The sequence below is a fragment of the Thunnus albacares genome, chromosome 4, assembly GCF_914725855.1.
Source record: "Thunnus albacares chromosome 4, fThuAlb1.1, whole genome shotgun sequence".
Classification (NCBI taxonomy): Eukaryota; Metazoa; Chordata; class Actinopteri; order Scombriformes; family Scombridae; genus Thunnus; species Thunnus albacares.
In genome coordinates, this window is record NC_058109.1 from 10,389,788 (window position 1) to 10,410,990 (window position 21,203).

The window sequence follows — 21,203 nt, forward strand, 5'->3', positions numbered from 1 at the left end:
TCTTTGAAAGGATGAACGAAAGAAAGGTATATGAAAAAAATATATATAAAAGGAAAAAGAAAACAACATTGCCAGGATTAGTCTTGCTACCCTTTGTTGAGGGTAAAAGGTCTATTCTGTGCCTTAATAGTGCCATCTGACAGGAAGCTGTGATTCACGAGGACTCAAGTAGCAGAAATACTTGAACTAGCTAACAGTCTAATGAATGTTTTACTGGGGTGACACGACTGCTGCTGTCCAGCTGCGGCTGCTGTAATGGGCACACCACTGCTTTTTCTCATGGGGTCTTTGGCAAAGCTCATCTTGAGTCACAGTGAGGGGCCAATTGCCCACCTCAACGCCCCGCTGTTTGAGCTGAATGTTTGATAGGGGTCTGGTGAGGAAGAGGGGGTAGGGGGAGGAAATGGGGTGATGGGGTGGGGGGTGGGGGGTGGGGGTGGAGTGGAATGGGGCCAAAACAGGGACAGGGGGATGACAGGCAATGGGACCGGTATCAAATTACACAACTCTTTCTCAAGCATGTAAGATTAAGCTGTGGTCCAGTTTACTTCTCTTGACTCGCTGTTGTTGTTACAATTTTCTTTGCCTAGGAGGGTGGAGATTTTTTTTTTTTAACAAGTAATTTAGCATACCTTCACCAGTGGTTCCAGATGTGTGAGAGAGCATGAGAACTGCTAGCAAAGGAGCTAACAAATGTAAAGATCCTCAAGTTGTGTGTGTGGGAGGGGGGGGTGTACTTTCAGAACTCCGTGGAAGTGTGAAAGGTTTAAGCGGATCCTGTGGTGTCTTCACTTCTGTTGTTGATTGATGGCCTGGCTGAGTGGTGGCAGCTTCAGGCCACTGAAATGGATTAATATCATTAGCATAACACTGGATCGCACCTTTGTTTCGAGCATAATATTCTGCTCCATGGTCTATCTCCATAAGCCTATTAAGGACCAGAGTGTCACAGCCTATTGTCAGCAATCACCTTCCATTGTGTGGTGAATTACTGCTCCCGTCCAGACAGGGTTCACAGTTCAAGCAGACATTGTAACCCAGTGTGAGCAAAGGATTGAGTAATGAGTATTGATCACCAAAACATTTTCTGCACTGCTGTAACACGAACCACACACACGCTACAGCCCAGTTACAGTGGATTTAAGCACTACAACTGCACATTTAATGTCTATATATAAGTGTAAACATTGAGAGGTATTTGAAGAATGCTGCACAGTTTGTTTTTTTTTTGGAAATACACAACATCCCAACAAGACCCCATTCTCCTCCTTCCCTCCATCTGCCTTGCGTCTTCTGGAGGGGTGGGGGCACAGAGGAAGGGTTAAAGTAACCAGTGGAAGACGGGGTGTAGGGCTGGGCCTCAGTTAAGGAGGGGGGGGGGGGCTATATAAAAACTGACAGAACACAAGTGGTGCTTTATCCACCCTGTACAGCTCTGGGTAAGAGGAAACCCTAAACTGCTCAGGCTGAACCAGCTTTACCTTTTCTCTTTTTCTTTTCCCTCCTTTTTCACTCACACCCATCAGACGTGTGCAAGCTCAGGACAAGAATGGCAGCATCATCTGCACGGAGAACAAACGGGCCCTGCAAAACGTTGGCTTTTGCGTTGCTTCTCATCAGCTCACTCTTAAATGGTAAGTAGTAAAAATGCTTATTGTACACAGGCGCAACTTCTCAGCGATTGTATGACCATCTACAGGGAGAGCGGGAGAGCGAGGAGGGGTGGGGTTGGGGTGGAGTAGTGTTTGTTTGAATGGTCTTTGAGTTGAATCCTGGTTTTAACCCTACAACCTTTCTGTTCTCTGGAATGCTAATATATTATCTCAATTGTAAAAACAAAGCTAGAACATGTGCAACTTGAGATGTTTTTAAAAAGTTTTTTTTTGTTTTTTTTGTTTTTTTTTACCAAGATGCCGACAGAAAAATTTTTTTTACTTTGGGGTATACCTTGGCAAACAAAGGGATCATTTTAGTGAGATGGGTTTTAAATTATGTTGAGATGTAAGGAAGTCTTGAATGATGGTTTGAAGTTGAGATCTCTTTTCTGAACTTTACAATATGCCGACAAAATACAGCTTTCTGCATTTGCTTCTAATTATATATATATATATATATATATATATATATATATATATATATAGATATATATATTTACTAGTTAAATTGAAACCTTTTTGTGAAACATCCTGTGGAGCTATGCTTGCTATTTCATTGACCTGATTCATATTGATCTTCAAAGACTTAGAGAAATGTATGTATTTATATTTAGCTGGTTGTAATGTGAAGCCCGTTAAAGCATGTGTGAGAGGAGGGTGTGGAGTAGTAATGGTGGAGCTTTAGTGAGGCATCTGGGATGACTGATGATGTTAAACAAAGTGTAAAAACAACATGTAGCTCACATGGCTGAGCTCCATTGAAAGAATGATATAATAATTGTTTCATCAAACGCAATAACATTCATTTATTGCCTGTATAAATATATTAGCTCATTCTTAATCGATCAGCAGGGGTTGGTTGATTCAAATGTAGGTATTTGTTTAATAACAGCACCAAATTTTGCACAATAGAGTCTGTTGTTTGGGTTTAATCACTCATTCACTGATGGCATTATCACCATGATGAACTTTTTAACTTTTTTAAATATGATATGACTGGAAATCAAGAACCAAATAAGGCAACAAACACTGTTTATGTTTCTCCATGAATAAAAATACTGCTCAAGGATTTGCTTCAGCATTAAGATGTGGCTCAGAGTGGACGTATGATTACAACTGACTCCAGTTTTAACTCATAAACAACATATTTGTGAAATGCTTTAGCTGGATAAGCCAAGTTCAAATCAAAATAAACACAGGTCAAGTCCAAGACCTCAAAAATGGAGCTGAGAATGTACTACAGCTTTACTTCTATCTACAGTGCTCTCTGTTGTGGCTGGAAACGGACCACGCACTGGATTACTTAATTCAAACCTCCTGTTTTATTTATGGGATATAGCTTATGGGAATGAGATCATCAGCAGTGAGAGGCAGCTGCATCTGCTTTGAAAAATGAAACTGCCTTGACATCACTTCAACCTATAGACACTGAATCAGAGGCAGCAAAACGTTTAGTTTTCTTTTGGGAATAAGTGTCTCTCTGGAGTGCACTCCAATGTTTATCTTGTCTGAAAATCACAAGTTGCTAACACAAAGCAACTCAAAACATGTGACACGCAGTTGAGCCAAATTTCCATCAAAAAAAAGATGAATCGTCATGGAGCAGATATCAGATATCATACAGATGGGAAAACAAAGAAAAGGAAAAAGATGACCACTTAAGTTGAACTATATTTCAACCACAGGATAAAACATCTGTCTCCCAAGTCAGAAAAAAAAAATCCCTCTTGCTGAACTGTCTTGTCAACATGGGAGATGGGAGCAGGGCAGTGTTACGTAAGTGGAGTAAAGATGGGTTTACTGTACAACTTTAGTGTGATGAGGTCAGAGCGGATTCACAGATGGTAGTGAGCGTAACAGTTACCCTGACAACATGGAGGGGGGTCGTGGTGGCAGAGGCTAAACAGGAGATGATCAGAAACACTCCGGGGAAACCCCTGCAGAGAATGTTTAGCAGACTTCTTTTGGAAAAGCAGTGAGAGGCGTGAGACAAAGCAATGTACGGGAAATGAAAGAAGCTCAGTTTTACTTTGTTGTCAGTGACAGAACTGGAATGTCTCTTGCTCGGATGCTTTCGGTTTTAAAACTGTTCTTATAAACAACTTTCGTAATACAGTTTAAGCTCTGTCTCCGCTGTGAAGTGGTTTTAGGAGACTCTCTAATTAAGCAACAAACCCTGCCCAACCTCACTGCCAACCCCAGAGCATGTAATTATGTAAATCATTGTTTGTCTAGTACCCATTGAAGTAACAGATGCACTAAAGAATCACTGAGACAATAATAACAACAGAGCTCATTCCTCTCATAAAGAAAGTAGAGTGAGCCAAGTCAAATCCCAGTGTCAAGTGAGCCGGTGGTGGCATGTAGACATTTGGGTGCGTACACATACTCACTCACACATGATTTCATTCACATGGGATAGTGTTTTTTTATCTTCTCCTTTTAAGAGAAAGGCTGCTTTTACACTCAACTCTTAACGACGTGTCTTTGAACATTTTCCAGCCTCTGTATTTGCAGATTCTATTTAGTATTTACCTTATTCACATACAGTAAGTGCTGACATAGTACGGCTAAAAATGCTGCTTTATGAAACAACCAGAAGGTGCTGGTTTTCTGTCCTGATAAATTAGATCCATAGAAGGGAAAGAGAGGCCAGTGTCTGAGTATCTGAAAGCAACAAGCACTGTAAAGAAAAAAAAAAACACTCTGAATGGAAGCAATTGATGTTTCAGAAGCAGAGAACAAATCTTTGCACATCGACTAAGTGCGCTGTAGTTCAGCGTCTTAATAGCCTATTACAGTTGTTTTTCAATACCACCCGTGGATGTGAGTGCAAGTCATTACTCAGATTTTTGAACGATATAGTATGTCTCCAATTCTTTCTGCACAAAATCAATGTTGAGCCTCTGAGCTGTTGACGCCCAGATCTGACTCACTCTGCAACAAGATCCCATAACAGTCTACCTGCATACACTCAAACCAGACAGGCTCATTCAAGGTAAAGCACACAGCAGTGAAACTGTAGTGGGCAATTGTGAGCGTCTGTGTGTTGGGGGGGAGGAGGGGTGATATAATGCTCTCAATTGAAAGCAGATGTCATGTTTCCTGATTGTGGTCCCCAGAAACGGGCATCATGCTTTTGATAAGGAGCTGCAGTGGCCTCAGGGTCGGGTTGGGTGAACGCTGTAGCCGGGCAGCACTGGGTGAAGTAAGCGCAACTTCCACGGGCCTGATTGAAACCATGAGATCCGGTTGCTTTTCTGCCAAGAGAGGAGAATGGGCTGGGTTCTGCTATTAATCGCTGTGACAGGAACGACAGGGGTGGGGGCGCAGCGGTGGGGGTCAAGATAGTGGGGTCAGCAGTCTGTTGTTTCAAAGAGTGTAGAGTTGCAGAGCATGTTTAACCCTAAGGGACAGGGCTCCAATGTCACATTCCTTGGCACGCTATTAACTCTCAAATTCAGATTCCTTAGGAGTAGCAGGATATTAAATCATAAAAACACTCCGCGATAAGAAAACAACATTCTGAATGAATTACGTGTTAATTATTACTGAATACTATCAAGAAAAGCCCATAGGAAGTTCTTATGGGGCTGAACAAGATTAAAAAAATAACATTACAATATACATTCCATCAAAAATGATATAATTTCACTGAAGATTTTAACTGCTGGAGCTTCATTTGATCCAACTATACTATTTTTCCCATTAGTGTATATGGCCCCTCTGTCTGTGTAAACATATTGTATACATCTAAACTCATCGCATAATTAAGAAGAGTAGATCAGATTGATGAACTTAGCAAGAAAAGGTATTTAAGAGTGACTACACTCCACGTTTCCACCTTTGAAAATCCACGATGAGGTAAGTGAAGGAGGGGTGGGGTGAAGGAGGTGTACTCTGATTAAATTTCTATTCAGTTGATGCCAGAGTGATGTAAGAGAACCTCTACAGAAGTACTGTGTAATTGTGGATGGGGCCAGAGTCGGCAAAGGAAATTTCCATTTAATGACAGCACAATGAGGCACTGTTTCACACATACTGAAATAATTTCATACATCATGTTTCACTATGTAGAAGGCATAAAAACATGTTTACAGTTACAGAACACCTACACTGAAATTACCTTTTCAAAATTCTACTTGAATACTACTCTTAAAACGTACTGGTATTGGTGGTGGTTGACCCGTCGGTGATTGACCAACATGCAAGTCCCTGAGAAGGGGCCTTAAGGGAGTCATGCTGGACTGTCCAAGCTGCCCTTGGCCCAAGCTAAATCCACACTGTACATGGCATGTCTTGGCTAAATAGATTCTCAAACACTCGGTCAGGACAGCTAAAAGATCAACATTCAGCCTCAAATCCAGCAGAGAAATTGGTTTTGCCACTGGCCAAAGCTGCAAACTTAATCTGAGGTATTCCAAGACAAATTAGTGTCTTTGTTACCTATGAAAAGTCTGTGTCATATGGTAACTATCACATGCTGCATGTGGCAGGGAGGGTGTTAGTAGAACCTCGATCTTTGGGATTTTGACACGGTGGTCCACTGACGTGTGCAGACCATTATCACCTCACTGCGCCCCATTACACACCACAAGGTTTTCCTCAACAGAACAAGGGAGAGGAAAGGGCCCCAGGGGTATAAGGCCATATTTTTGGAGTTTGTCCCTCATGACCATGTAGCTTCTCTGGAAGCCAGGGAGGCCACAACCAAAAGGAACGTCCACCCATTTTAAACATCCAACAGCTGGTTCATGTTTCACATACAACAACATACAATACAGGGTGCACAGTCAAAGAGATGTAAAGTAAAAGAAGATGTATGAATGCATTTGCTGCATTTAGGAGTTGCATGCAAAGTTGCACAAAACTACAAGAACGTAACTAGTTACATGAAAGCCTTTATGTTCAGAGGAGCAATTCTGGTCAGTGAACTACTCAGCTGGTAGAGTTTTCAGCCTTGTAGTCATTATAAGAAGAACAAGACGCATAAATGCAAAATTATGCAAAGTGCCTTCATGGGGACATTTGCATGTTAGCCATGTGAAAACCAGGCAAGCGAAGCTCCCTGGGGCTATGAGAGAGAATGTAGCTGGTATGATATGGGCTCTTGGCATGTTGCTTTACATTACAGTATATAGTGTGGGAGGTGTGTGCACCTCACCTCGGTAGATGGCTGGGATTAGCTGTGCGTGACTGGGAGAGGGCGAGTAGACAGGGAGGGTTCGGGGAAAGGAGGGCGTGGAGCTGCAGGCTTGTCTTCTTCCAAAGCCTGCCACATTCCTCCATCTGGGGTCCCAAGAGATGGGGGGTGCGGGGTGGAGCATATCCAGACCACAGCCGTCACTCAGAGCAATCTGGTGGGAAAATCTTCAAGAGAGCAATGAAGTCAAGGCCTATGCTAAATAACATATGGAGTCAGGACTGATTAAGAACACTGGTGTTAGGCTTGTCATGTTTGTGCAATGATAGCAAGACACAGTCTTGCTATCATTGCACAAACTGATGACTGATATCTTTTCTACTTTCGAACATTACACAAAAAGAAGGAATTAAAGAACATGCTGTGTGTGGTTATTTGTGTGTAACAGAGACAATATGATGCTCTGGGGTTTTGAACATCCATCTCTAATGTACAGTAGTAATCTACTGTTGTGCCTTTCACTGTAATTTGCACAGCACTTTGGTCAATTATGGTTGTTTTTAAATGTGCCCTATAAATAAACTTGACTTGACTTGACTTATGTCCGTGGGATGGATCAGTAAAATTAGTGAATAATCACCTTTAGTCATGGCTCCTGTTGAGTGAGTGAATGGAGGGTAGAGGGCAGTGAAGTGGTGATGGGTTCAGAGGTCACGCTGTCAGGAAGTGTGCTGATCTCACGTAAGGAGCAGGGCTGCAGCAAACACCAGACACATCACTGTATCAATTACAGCACAAAAGTGCAGGTCAAGGCTACAATACAATGTCAAGAGGAACAGGAAAGCTACTCACAGTTCCTCTTGTCTTCACACAAGATAAATAAAGCAAATGAGCCGAGAGACAACAATCCATTATTGTGTAACCAGCACTGAAATGAATAATAGCCAGACTTGAAGCCGTTGGGTTTACAATCAGAACAAAACAATAAAAGGCGGTCATTCAGATCTTGCTGTCTGGGTAAATGTTTGTCATAAGAGGTAATTATATGCAGAGTCTTCATTCCATTTGGGTTCTACTTTGTCAGGAAAGTTTGTTTGTGTGTATTATGTGAGTTATGGCTGGTCAGAAAGCTGGGCAGGGTTTACTGGCTCTGTTGGCACTGTTGCCGAAAAACAGGCCTTGTGTCTGTGTCTGAAGCTAAACAAGCATGTTTTGCCTTATAAAAATGTGGCAGCCATGTTTTACAAGAGCGTTTGAGGTGCCATGACATCATTAGCACAAGGCCAGTAAAACATAGTTGCTTTTTACAGTATGTACTTAAAATCCTCCTAAATCATTCAAACTCATCTATTTTATAAACAGGACATTTGTTTTAAAATAATGTAATTTCCATTGTGGTACAGTTTAAATTAAAGGAAGTGGAAATTCATTTCCAGTCACTCATCACAATATCTCCCCAATATCCCATCAGAGACTGCCCCAAACCCAAAATTAAACATACCCATCAGCCACAGTGTCTATCTTTAGATGTTTTACCTCCCAGTCTGCTACAACTCAACCCATTGACAGAAAGCGATCACAGAGCTGAAACAACACATCTCAGCCTATGCACTCAGGTACTCCTGTGTGTCACATTTGTATTAGAAAACCTGATTTATGCCCGACCATCTCACCCATTTCGAACCTCATCCTTGTCCAGTAAAATAAACTGAAAGACCACCCAGAGATGGAGGAGGCATGGCAGCTGTAGGCTACAGTCTCTAGACCAGGGGTATAAAGGACAGACTCTCAAGGTTAGAGAGTTCTTGACCTGTTGCTTTTACACACCCAGGCTGCTCCTAATAGTTAACTAAATACCCCAAGAATAGTGACATGAGTCTCTAAATTCAGGCTCACCAATAAAATTTGAGCACGTCTACTAGAGAGCTTTTGTTGTAAGTTTGACACAGATGCAGAAACTGCAAAACTGCCAGGTCAGTGACTCTGATGTTTTTTCTCATTTATTTGAATCAGTGGAAAAGTGTAGAAGATTTATTTACCCTATTTAGATACTGTATAATGGACAGCTGCAATGGACAGTTGCTAACACTGAGCATGCCAGAAGACCTCCTTGGAGATTACTGCCCCACCTGCTAGCACACAACACACAGTGTTTACGCTGTACTGGTGGCACTGTCTGTCACAATGATTTATCAAAGGAAGTCAGTGGACATGTGTCACAGTGCCACCACTGTGTGAATATATAATGTGCCACATGTGTGAAAACCTCAAGTAGTGACCAAAAATACTGTGAGTAGTCCATGAGGAGACAATGTGCAGAGGGTAAAAGAAGAAAAAGAAGGCAATAAATTAAGCCAAAAATAATTAAAATAAAGCTTTTTGTGTAGTATTTTACAAAAATGTTCCACCAACAATAAGTGATTAATCATTTTGCCAAGATGGAGTGGTCAATAGTTTAGTGATAGATCTTTTTGGGTTATCACAGCTCATCTCAACTGGGGCAGATAATCTCAAAATGACTGATAGTTTAAGTAGCGTACAGGATTTAATCAAGACAAAAAAAAATTGAAGTTGGAACGTATCACTCTTTTTTTCTCCCATCACTTTTTTTTTTTTCATTTTTCTTTTGTTAAATGGGATGACAAGTTATTTATTTATTTTGAAATGGACAGTGTACAGCTCAAGCATAAATGTCACCACTTGATGTGCTTTACCAGATTATAGATTCAAGCTAATTCACATCTGTAGTCCCTTGGCAGGTCAGAGCAGTGAACAGCAAAAAGGTAGAAAGGGGAAACTATCTACCCTAACTAACGATTAGAACCACCAGAAAAAACGTATAATTACTAGTTATATCACTTATATTTCTAAACACAAGAGTCAAAAAGTTCTGCAAATACACAAAATGCTTACTCACTCAAAAATATATTATCTATGCAAACAAATTTAAAACATATGTGAAGCTCATTTACTACTGTCACAAAAGTGCAAACTGAAAAGAAAGCTTGCGTTTAAATTAAAGGTGTATATGAACAAATGTACAGGTAAAATTTAGCTCAGCAGTCAGTGAGGAATGACAGGGTGAGAGAACCAGAAGTAATGACATCTGCAGAGTTAAGGGACTACGGGAATGTTTTCAAAGTGAGGTAATGCTGGTGTTGTTCAAGTCAGAGTGATCTGGGTAAAAGGAATGCATGCTTGGTATTCTGGTTTGATTTCTGGATTTTACCCTTGCAATTTGACCTGAACAAATCACAGCAATAAAGACCTCAGGCTCTTTAGCTCAGTGACTGCAAGATGAGGAAACATATTTAAAAAATTAGCAGAGAATCAAACTTTGTAGGTGAAATGATTTACAGCTGAAGGTACCTGACTAGAAATATCCTATCAAGGCTCTGTTTTAGTGTTGCAATTTATCAATAGCTCTTACCCCATAGACTTGCTGAAACGGTATATTGACATATTACATAATTCAAAAATTTGGAAAAAGTGATGTTTTCAATGGCATCATTACCTGGCATCTTTCAGCAGCACATTTAACGAGGGCATTAAATTGTTTAACAGAGTAGATGGAAAATCATTTCACTCACACTCATATATCAAGAAATGTACTTTGTATATCCCATTTATGCTTAACCTAAAGTGAGTCACTGTAACCACAGGATCTCCTGAAAAACGTCAGAGTGAGAAAGATCGTATTTCAACGTAAATTACTTCATGATGTGTTCCATGAATCTGTGAGCATCAGTTATCTGCTGCAGTAAGATCTATTACCTCATCGTCCATCACTGCAGAGGCTATAAGCAATCCCTCTGTGAGCGCACCGAAGAGCTCTTATACACTGCATGGGTTTCTGCGTTACGATGATAACTGGTGTAAAGATAGCACACTGGTGAAAACTGTAAACCATCTGAGCTATGAGCTACTACCTCACAACTTGATTAAATAATGCCTGCAGAACTGTAATGAGTTGCTGTAGGACAATACCACATGATTCTTCTGAGGGGCTGCATTCAAAAACACGTACTAGGCAAGATTCTTAAAAAGACCTTTCCTATGACAGTAACATTTGACACTTTTTTGTTGAATCTTTAGTTCCACTGTGATAACGTGATCACAGATTGCCCCCTTTAGTAAATGTGAGTTTGCTTTGTGCAAGTTTACTAACATCACATCACTAGACAAGACATCTGGATACTGAGCTTGAAAATGTTCATAAATGTACTGTATGTCTTACCACCATTTGGAGGCAGTAAGGAACAGAGCTGCCCTGTGCAGCTTTAAAAGCATAAACTGAACCTTCAGTGTACAGTAAAAAAAAAATAAATCCAAGTTGTAGATAGACAATCATGGAAGAGCATTCAAAAACTAAACAGAACTCTTTGGTGCGATTGACAGTTCATATGATTCTATCTAGTGGGAACTGTACAGCACATCTTTTGTACTTTTAAACTATTTGGCACAAGTCCATTGTATAGCTAACTGCATATTTGCCATGAGCTGACAGATTTCCATGAGAAGCTCATAGCACTGGTCCCAGTGGGAGTGATCAGGAGGTGAGAGCTTTTTGCTGGCAGTACCAGTCCAGGCCTTGTACTGAGGGACGGTTTATTTACTCAGGCTGTGCAGAGGAACTGGTCTACCAGGGGGTTATTAATTACAGACAGTTCCTCAGTACTGAGACTCATCAATTTAAGGTTATGATGTGAGAGTTGTCATAATGTTTTACAGCAAAGCACATTGATAAATTGACAAAGCAGATAAGAGTTACACAACAGAAAAAACTTTCAAGTGGACCGTGTTTAATAGACAACTGCAGCCTATCACTAAGCTTTGTAATATATTTGTGGGATTTAGATGGGAGGATCATTTGAACAATACAATATAATCATTGTAAGTATGCCAGTCTGTGGTTGGGTTTTTCATTGATTTAATTATATGTCATCGCATCTATGTCAATGAGAAAATTTTCAAACAAAACGACATTAAGCCTTATTGATTTTACAGCAGGAGTCATGGCACAGGAAGAGGAAGTTGTCGAGGAGACAGCGCCACCTCTGGAAGCAGACGCATACGTACGAGGAGACATGATTCCAAAGACAACTATAGCTCCTGGTAAGAGGACAGTCACTCTGCGTGTGTGTGCTTGCTTGCATTAAAATGTACTCGCAGTGACAGAATTAACTTCATTATCAGAGTTTACATATTATAACCTCAGACCATTCATCTGAAAATACAGCCCAGTCCAACCATGTGTGCCTACCAATAACAGACATGCCATTAACCACATCATAAAATGTAAAAAGCTTTTTTCACAGAAGACATTTTGGTACATCAAAGTAGGACAAGATCAGGTGTAAATAAGAATATAAAATTAATGATGGCTGAATTGTATTCCGCCACTTTGGCAGGGGCCGGGGCAACAGTCACTTGATCAAACAGAGGACGATAAAGAAAGAATTGTACATGTCCTTGATAAGCAGTACTACTGTATTGCATAAACCTGATAGATTTAATCCCATTAACATGTGGTTGAGAATAATATTCAAAAACATTAAAAGTAGCCTATAACTAGGGTGTGAACTTGTTTGTCATCAGATCACTGTACCTGAAATGTCAACATCACTTTCCAGAATTATCTATATTGTAATCTCAGACCATTCCCCTGAATAGATAGCCTATTGATGTGTGTGCCTAAACCAAACCAAACGTCAAATTACATAAATGTAGAACACAAATAAACAACCTTCTTCTGTTGTTAACGTCACAAAGTTTTTATGTACTGTTTAAATATCTAACTAATTTACCATTTAAATGGAATAGATTTTTCAGAGTCAGAGGACCCACAAGGCCAAATCCTCCTTTTCCCTACTATGACATCTGAGGAAGCTACCGAGCAGACTACAGCAGCAATGACAACAGAGGAGACAGCAGAGGCAGAGGCAGAGGGCAACCCTCCAGCTACAGAAGAGGCGGCTGACAAGGGAACAGAGTTCACAGTTGAGGTACATACTGTCAAACCCAAAATCGCGGAACCAGAGACCCATGCTCCCCTGCCTTCGAGAGGCGACGGCGGCCCCAACATCATACCACAGGTAAGATAAAGGAGTACCTTCAGATCACTCAGTCTGTCATAATGTAGGCATTGTGGCTGTATCAGTAGAGCTACACTGAGAAAAACATGGTATCTGATATTTATTGGTAAATGCCACAAATAAAAGGGATGACTACCATCCTTTGTAAGTCAGTAACTTCAAATATAGAGTTCAGAATAATGACTAAATATTAGTAATTAGTAGTAGTCCACAGAAAATTAATTATTATATCCACAGGTATAATAATTTACTATTTTGATAATCGAGCCATCGTTGAGAAAATGTCCAAAGTCTCCAATTCCAGCGTCTCAGAAGTGAATATTTTCTAGTTTATTTAGTCTTCTATGACAATAAACTGAATATCTTTGGGTGTGGACTGATGGTTGGGACAAAACAAGAGGGTGGAGGATTTCACCTTGGGCTTTGGGAATCAGAATAGACATTTTTGATCATATTCTGGCATTTCATAAACCAAACAACTAATTGATTAATTAAGAAAGTAATGAATACATAATTAATTGATTGATTAAGAAAATGATTACCAGATTAATCAATAATGAAAATAATCATTAGTTGCAGCCCTAGTATCATTCATTACTGGTGTTACTTTGGCATGTTGAGACAAATTTTTGTGCATAACAATTTCAAATGTTTGTAATGACACTGAGACAAGACACTATTTGTAAATGATTCTCAAAGCAGAGAAGGAAGAGTGGTAGTATTTTTGGCATAAGAAAATAAGGATGTATTTTCATACTACTGAGAACTGTCTCTCCATGCCCCACATATATTTACACTTGTTTACAAGTGTGGTGCTTACAGCAAAAGTGAATAAAAATGCATGGTTTATGAATAATTGATCTCAATCCCATAACCAGTGGGACACTTTGATTTGTTAGTTTTTATGTGATGGTCAAACTCAGTTGTTATCATATAAAGTATGTATGCTATGCTGTGGCTGCACATTTGTATTTCTTCTCACATTGTTTAAACAGAATAAAACCAAATAAAATCAACGTTCAAAAATTGATGTCATACGGAAGTCATGAGCAGTAAAAAGCAGAGGTCACAGGATAACTCAGTTTGGTTTCTCTCTGCAGCCGGTGCCACAGGATGATGTCGTCTGTGTTAGCAAAGAGGCGGTCCAGGATAAAAACGCTGTCAATCTGAAACTCAAGGCCTCCTCCAACTGTGTAAGTTCAGAAAACACTCCATTCTGTCTTTCTTCTGCACATGCTTATGTGTGATATGTTGTGATATGTGAGGTAAAACAGAAAAAAACAATTTCAGTGATATTGACGATACAGCAAAGAGGGCAGGGAAGAATCCTACAGAGGTCACACAATCCTACAGGAGTGCAAAATATTCATGGACAAACACCTTCCTTTTCTTACACACATACACTTAATACACACACTCACAAACCAACAAACTGCTCTAGAAAGGAAAATAGTCTCTATCGTGGATTTGATGCCATTCCCAGCTGGCCATCGGCTTGCTAAACATAAGCTCCACAGGAAATTCTTCCCTATTTAAGAAGCAGAGACTGTTACATCCCTGATGCCCATAAATCAGTGAAGCCAGAGAAAGACTGAACCCATCCTTCTTAACATCTACTTCTTACATTCAGAGGAAAGTCCAAGAGATTTCTGTTGCATGTGAACCAGGGCATGGATTGAGCTGTGAGGGCAGAGAGCAGGGGAGCACAATGGGTGGGCTCACTCCTGCAGTATAATGTGTAATGTATAGAAGCCTAAGGCAGTAGTGTGGGTGCGTGTGGGTTTGTTTGTGTTTAGAAACACAAGTTCTTCTGTGTCTCAGGATAACAGCTTTGAGGTTTACAGGAATTACAGCTTCTATGTGGTGGTCCGATCCCACAGGATTTCATTTCAGCTAAACATTAGCTCTCATATTGCCTGAGCAGTAAATGCATCATTTTTTATTCAAACAGTGCATAAACAGCTGGCTGTATGTTGCAAAAACATACATGCTGTGTAGTAAGACATCAACAGTAAACTAAAGAATTACCTTAATATGTTTTCCACTAATTTCTTTACTAGAGAACATCACCCATCCCAAAATATATAAAAATGTATCTATTTTTGCAAATTTAATCACTGCAAATGTCAGTCTGAAGTTTATTAAAAGTTTGGGCAATGAAACTGATGTGAAAAGAGGTTTAGAGAAGATTAAATTGAGATCTAAAATGAATCCTGTTGCACTACACTTGTTACTTTAATTGTACCATCATTAAATCCAGGTTTAAACTGAATCTAATTTGGTGCAACATCATCTTGTATACTTACAAACATTTTAATCTGTCTTAAGCACATTATAAATATAACACTGAGGAGGACTGAAGCACTAAGGACAGTCTGAAAGCGTTGATGCTTGTGTCGTTTAAGGAGTGGATTAGTTGAGTAATTACATTTGGAATTCCTGATCTGAGATACTGTATAAAAGGATGATAAAGTTGTAAATAAAACAAGTGTTGGAGATATCTCACATCAGGCCGGGTAATGGAGGGGCTTATCTAGTGTCTCCATATACAGTATGCAAATCATTTATGTATGTATGTATATGTAATATATGTATATATACAGTAGCAGTTAAAGTTTGGACACACTTTGTCATTACTTTTGACTGCTACTGTAGATATGAGACCAAATGTCATATAAAGAAAAACCAAAAGATCCCTTCTAAAGACAAAAATCTCTGGATAGAGGTCACTATGTCCTGCCCACAGCTATGCGGTTTTGTAACAGAGCCAGCTGTCCACTCATAAACTGGGATCGAGGGGTTCTGCAGTGTGGAAAATTCTGATGTTGTTTGGATCAGATTACATCAGGGGAAAGAGCTGCACCAGGTTGTGATAGCCCTTATTGGATTAGAGACAAAGCAAGATGAGGAAACAGGAGGGTGAAGGGATTAGAGCAGGAGTGGAAGATTCAAGGTTGGGTGTTGTGATTTTGTAGGGCACAAAAAGATTTACGATTAGTGATGAATGCAATATTGTGAAATGTGAAATCTGTAATTGGATCAATTAAACCGTTCACATGTTTAAAAATAAAAGTTTCAATACTAAGTATCTTTCATTTTGGTCTCCTTGCAGCAAGACACAAAAATGAAGATTCAAAGCGTTCTGCAGGAGCTGTGTGGTGAAGACTGTAAACTACAAATCTACCAGGAGGACAACTCAGACCAAATCCTTGTATCTGGACCGTATGTTGAAGGTCAGTAACATTCTTGTTGTAATTTATATGATGACAAAAGATAGGCAAAGTGCATTGTTATGCTTATTATGTCTTCAGATGATACTGTGTTTTAACCTCTGATCAGCAGCCATTATGAGGCTGTTTTGTGGTAGCATTTTTCAGTTCTCAAGCCTGTATCAATATTAGCTTAATTGCTCCAAACTATAAAACATCCTATTTAATTTACTGACAGAATAGATTATATCTATCTTTCTGTTAAGTAGCTTGAGTTAAGTAGCATCTCTACCTTTACTCCTATGTGAATAAAATCCTTCTGTAACAAGAAAAAACACAAACCAACTTTTGTTTTTGTATTTGCAGGTGATGTTGCAGGCATGGCCAACAAGTTCAACAACGACAACATCAAAGATAAGGTACAGAACCACTGAACCTGTATTGTAGAAAATGATATATCACATTCAAAAATATGTGCCGTTGGGAACAGCGGAGCTATGATTAGGTTTGTGACTGGATTTCTACTCCAAATGTAATATTATTTTCTATGGGCATGGACCAAGCCGGTAGTCAATATCACATGTCCAGCCAACACGGTAAATCATACCATGCACCATGAAGGGCCTATAAGTTATACCCACTACACTCAGCTACTGTAAAATTCTTGGTTGATTCACAATCAAACTAGATGGGAAAAACACTCCCTGAGTAAGACCTTCCCAAAGGCTTCAAGCTGCCAGGATGACAGTTTTTGTGACAAACAAAAAGCCAACAATCAATCTACTTGTCAGCTGCAAAACATTTTTTCTTGCACCTAGGGAACAATTTGGGGTTATGGTTGTTCCTGCCACACCCTTCTGTCTCTGCATTTGACATACACTACATTTCCCTCATCCCTACATCATATACTGAACGACCATATTAGCAATAGTGATTTAGTCACTCTTCATAACACTATCTAAAGTCTACTAACTGGCATATTTTTGTTCTGACACTGCCTGAAACCAGAGGATTTACTGTAATTTCTGTGGGTACACCCCCATAAACAGAGGCTTTGGGCGGAGTTGAGTCATGAAAGACAAGAACAACAGGAACTTTATGATGAATCTCTTTGCCAGTAAAACAATTATCCACAATATACACCATACATCTGCATCGCATCTCATGTTTTTGTATGTGTCAGTTTCAGTCTGTACACAGTGTTTGATTCATTGTTTGGTTTGCCATAAGCCCAATAATTTCGTCTTGACTCATGTTTTTCTGTTCTCATTTTTGTTATCAGACTGACATTGAGGAGGCTGTTCCTCGTTGGGGGAAGAATTCAAAGTTGGTGCTGGTTTCCCTGCTGCTGACAGGTCTATTGCTGGCTGCGCTGTTGGTAGCTGGGTATTACCTCAAGACCCACCGCAAGAACTCCAAAGGAGTCAGACTGGTGAGTAGATTAGAGGTGTTTCAGTGTTATCCAATGCCACATGAGCCAAAATTCTGTAGTTGCTATTATATATATAAGGACCACAAGGAAATTCACATTAAATCACAAGATATTCTATAAATCACAAGGAGCACAACATGCGATCAGGAAAGCTTTTTTAAGCTCACGGACATCATCATCTTGTTTAAGTTAAATTCGAATGCACTCAATAAGGTGAGCTATTAGACAAAGTGTACTGAACTGACAGAGACCATGGCTACCTTAAAAGATATGTTGCCTTGACCAACATCCTCTGTCTTCCCTGTATTGGCCTTATTAGTTAGTGAGTAAAATATGGGCTGGCATTAAAGCAAGCACCTTTGCTGACCTTACCTAAGATAATGTGGCCCCACAGGATCCAATTCACTGAGGAAATTGTACACAGTGACTGTTTATTTTTAAAAAGTACATATGGATTTCAGGTCAAACATATGGTTATCCTCTGGTCAATTCCTCACTCAAGGGAGGACATGCTAGATTCACATGTCCCTTAACTCCTTAACTCAAAGCAGCAATAAGTCCTTTTTACTTCAGCCCTTTGCTAGGGGGCTACACATGGTTTTAGTTTCTTTTTTCTCAAATGCTCATGACATCATTTTTTAAAGAGTTAACATATGGGGACACACCCATGTAATGGTTTGGATGGAGCAGCTTGTTGAATTGCCTTCGTTTGGTGCCTCATTTATTGAATAAGTTTCTGTCACAGGCATCATATATTATCCATAAAGGTCTTGCCGATAAAGCACCTCAACAAACCTGAACTAAGTTATTTCAGATTGCATCCTTTGAAAGAGTTAATATTTTCAGATAGAATTAAAGTTAAAAAAAAGCAGCTTTCTTGCATACTGTTAACCTCCCAACACTAAAACAATTCCCAACACCCACCTGAGCTCACACAGCTGAAACCCATAAACCTCATTAACGAGGAACGCATTTGTTTGTTTTTGAACTACACCCACAAAAACAAATACATTTTCAATCAGACACTTGCGTTTGCATGTTGTATTTGAACAGTAAAATGAAACATGTTGATGTTAAATCTGTATCTTAAACCTAAACTAATCCAATGTTGGCTCTGTGCTTTCCTTAGGCCGAGTCTTTCCAGGTGGATGAGGAGAACCAGGCCAACACTTTGGTGTCTGTGGCCCCCCTGCCCCAGGAACCCATTGACAAGCCCACTGTTAATGGAGAGTCTCCACCAGAAAATGGGACCAATGCCGCCCCCACCACTAACGGACACCCTGCCACCCAGACCCCGGTGGCTGACACTGAGATGTGAATCATAACACCCCTGACCTCCTGTTCTACCCATCACCCACCCAGACACATAACTCACAAGCCCATCCGCTGCCTCAGAGACTATCCACACACTGAAACAAATTCACCATGAATCCACCAGATAGATTCACCTCAACCTACACCTCTCGGGACAATGATGACTACAACGCTGATGACTACGATAACAATAATGACAATGCCTGTAATGTGAAAAGTTTGGGATCACTGGCCTTTGCTGGTGTCAAGAGGAGCCTATGTATGCTGTGTTTGGGACTGGCCAGCAGGGCACTGACTGGGATTAGTTAGCTGCCCTAACTTCAGTCTAGCAGTAACAATTATTATAGAATCAAAGTTATGTCAAATATATGCTGTTGATCCCTGACAGAGAAGCACAGAATTCTCTATTATTTCAATCTACAATTGTGGTGCAATGAAACCAACGAAGCCAGGCAGTTGAAAGGAGACCAGATTTTGTACTCTTGTAAAAAGGATTGACACTAATTGCTTGATTGTTTTTTATTTTCTATGTGATTGAGAAAATGCTTTCGTAGCCTCCCTATTTGCCTAAAGCTTGTTAACACCTACAGTACCAGCCAAAGGTTTAAACACACTTGAATGAATGGGAAGGTGTGTCCGGACTTTTGACAGGTACTGTATAAAGTGGAGATTGGAGATCCAATATTTTTTTATTTACCCGTTGGCTGTATTTTTCCCCGTCGACAACTGTCACACTTTGATACAGAAATTATGCCATATTTGCAAAAAATGGTTTGTTATCATTCTTAGCATTCATCATAGAAACCAAAGACCGGTTGATATAGCATTAGCAAGCTACAAAACCATTAGATAGAAAGCATGTTCTTTGGTTTTACTGAGGAATGAAATAATGCTGCCAAGCTATTCTTAATGTGCAAATATCAGCTGAAAACAATCAAAGGCAGAATTCCAACTGTTACCACTGTTTTTGGGAATGGTAAACTGCAACAGCATTTTTAAATACACACAAAAAACACAAAACAGACAGGGAGGTTTTTTTAGTTTCCAGGCTGCTAAACAAAGTCACTGTAATGAAATTCTTCCACACCATACAGCAGGTTCAGCATTCCTAAGACCACCTTTATCCTCTTGTTGATATAAAACATTTCTTTACAGTGATACACATTTTTTAGCTTCTCTTTTGAATGACTGACTGCTTTCATAATGTACTGCATGTGTAAATAGCCTGCTTTTACTGTTAGTAGTATCTGTGACTGACTCATAAACTGTGATTGTTGACAATATCTTCAAGCGTCTCTTCAGCTTTTGTGTTGTGCTTACTTGATTTATGAACACAAACTTTTCAAATGTTTGACATATACATCCATACATCAAAAATCATCCACACCAGTTACAATGAAATAACTTTTTTTCACGTGTTATGCACATATTGACTCAGGAAAGCAAGCACATTCACAAACACATTTCTCTGAAGGAAATGATGAATTGACTGGCAGATTAACAGTTTGTATGGAAATTCTAGTGTGTGCAACATAAACAAGCTTTAAATTCTAGATAGCACAGCAAAGGATTGTTAACATATGCACTTGTACTGCATATCCAAGATCTATGATCTCCTCAAGTTAACCTAACAATTTACAATATGTTGTCTGCCATCTAAATATACAGCCATCACCTGTGTTGTGAAGTACTGTATACCTGTTATCTTAAACAAAAGAGCAACAGTAAAACACAGGATGTTCCAGGCTGCTTTAAGCTGTTCAACACTGCTAACACAGTGGACATCATGATAAGCAGAAGTCTCTGGATCCATGCAAATCTAATTAACCAAAATGTGATTTATTGCAAGCAAACGGTTCTTGATATAATCTCCACCCAAGGTGATGACAAATTAAACAAGCGTGTTTTAAAATAGTCACTTGGACTTGATTTTCACTTTCTATATTGAACATGAATTAATAATGTTATATGAAGTAAATGTCAAAGAATATTAGAAAGAATAATAGAATTTATACAGGTACAAGAAAACTCTTTCTCCTTTGATTACATGGTGTAATTATGCAAGGTTTTCAGTCATGGCCATCTACTGAGATGCAAATCAATATTTTGACTAAGGCAGAGCAGAAAATAGCCTGCAGAAACAAAGCATGTCATTTAAATTTTCATTGTGAAAAGCAAATCTGGTATTCAAAACATACCATTAGCGAAGCGCTTCAGTGAAGTCAGTGGAGTAATGGTGACTCCAGGGTTTCATGTACAGCAGACAAACCCAACAAAACACACACAATCTAAGAGTTCAATGTTGTAGCTTGCACAAAATGTAATTATACTGTATTTGAAGTTTTTAGAATTGTA

General features: G+C 39.5%; 1 protein-coding gene across 1 annotated transcript; it reads left to right on the forward strand.

Annotated features, from left to right (window-relative positions):
- Positions 1–1,427: 1,427 nt before the first annotated feature.
- On the forward strand, positions 1,428–20,131 carry si:ch211-286o17.1 (hematopoietic progenitor cell antigen CD34). Its single transcript, XM_044349000.1, has 8 exons — positions 1,428–1,634; positions 11,806–11,913; positions 12,622–12,893; positions 13,994–14,086; positions 16,006–16,126; positions 16,469–16,521; positions 17,385–17,534; positions 18,664–20,131. The coding sequence occupies exons 1-8, from the start codon at positions 1,550–1,552 to the stop codon at positions 18,850–18,852; spliced, it is 1,071 nt and encodes a 356-aa protein (XP_044204935.1). The 5' UTR covers positions 1,428–1,549; the 3' UTR covers positions 18,853–20,131.
- The last annotated feature ends 1,072 nt before the right edge of the window (positions 20,132–21,203 follow it).

Excerpts from the sequence above, each read along its gene's own strand:
- si:ch211-286o17.1 (XM_044349000.1), top strand. The coding sequence starts at position 1,550 with ATGGCAGCATCATCTGCACGGAGAACAAACGGGCCCTGCAAAACGTTG. Across the intron at positions 12,894-13,993 it reads GCCCCAACATCATACCACAG|CCGGTGCCACAGGATGATGT; the intron begins GTAAGATAAAGG and ends TTCTCTCTGCAG. Across the intron at positions 14,087-16,005 it reads TCAAGGCCTCCTCCAACTGT|CAAGACACAAAAATGAAGAT; the intron begins GTAAGTTCAGAA and ends GTCTCCTTGCAG.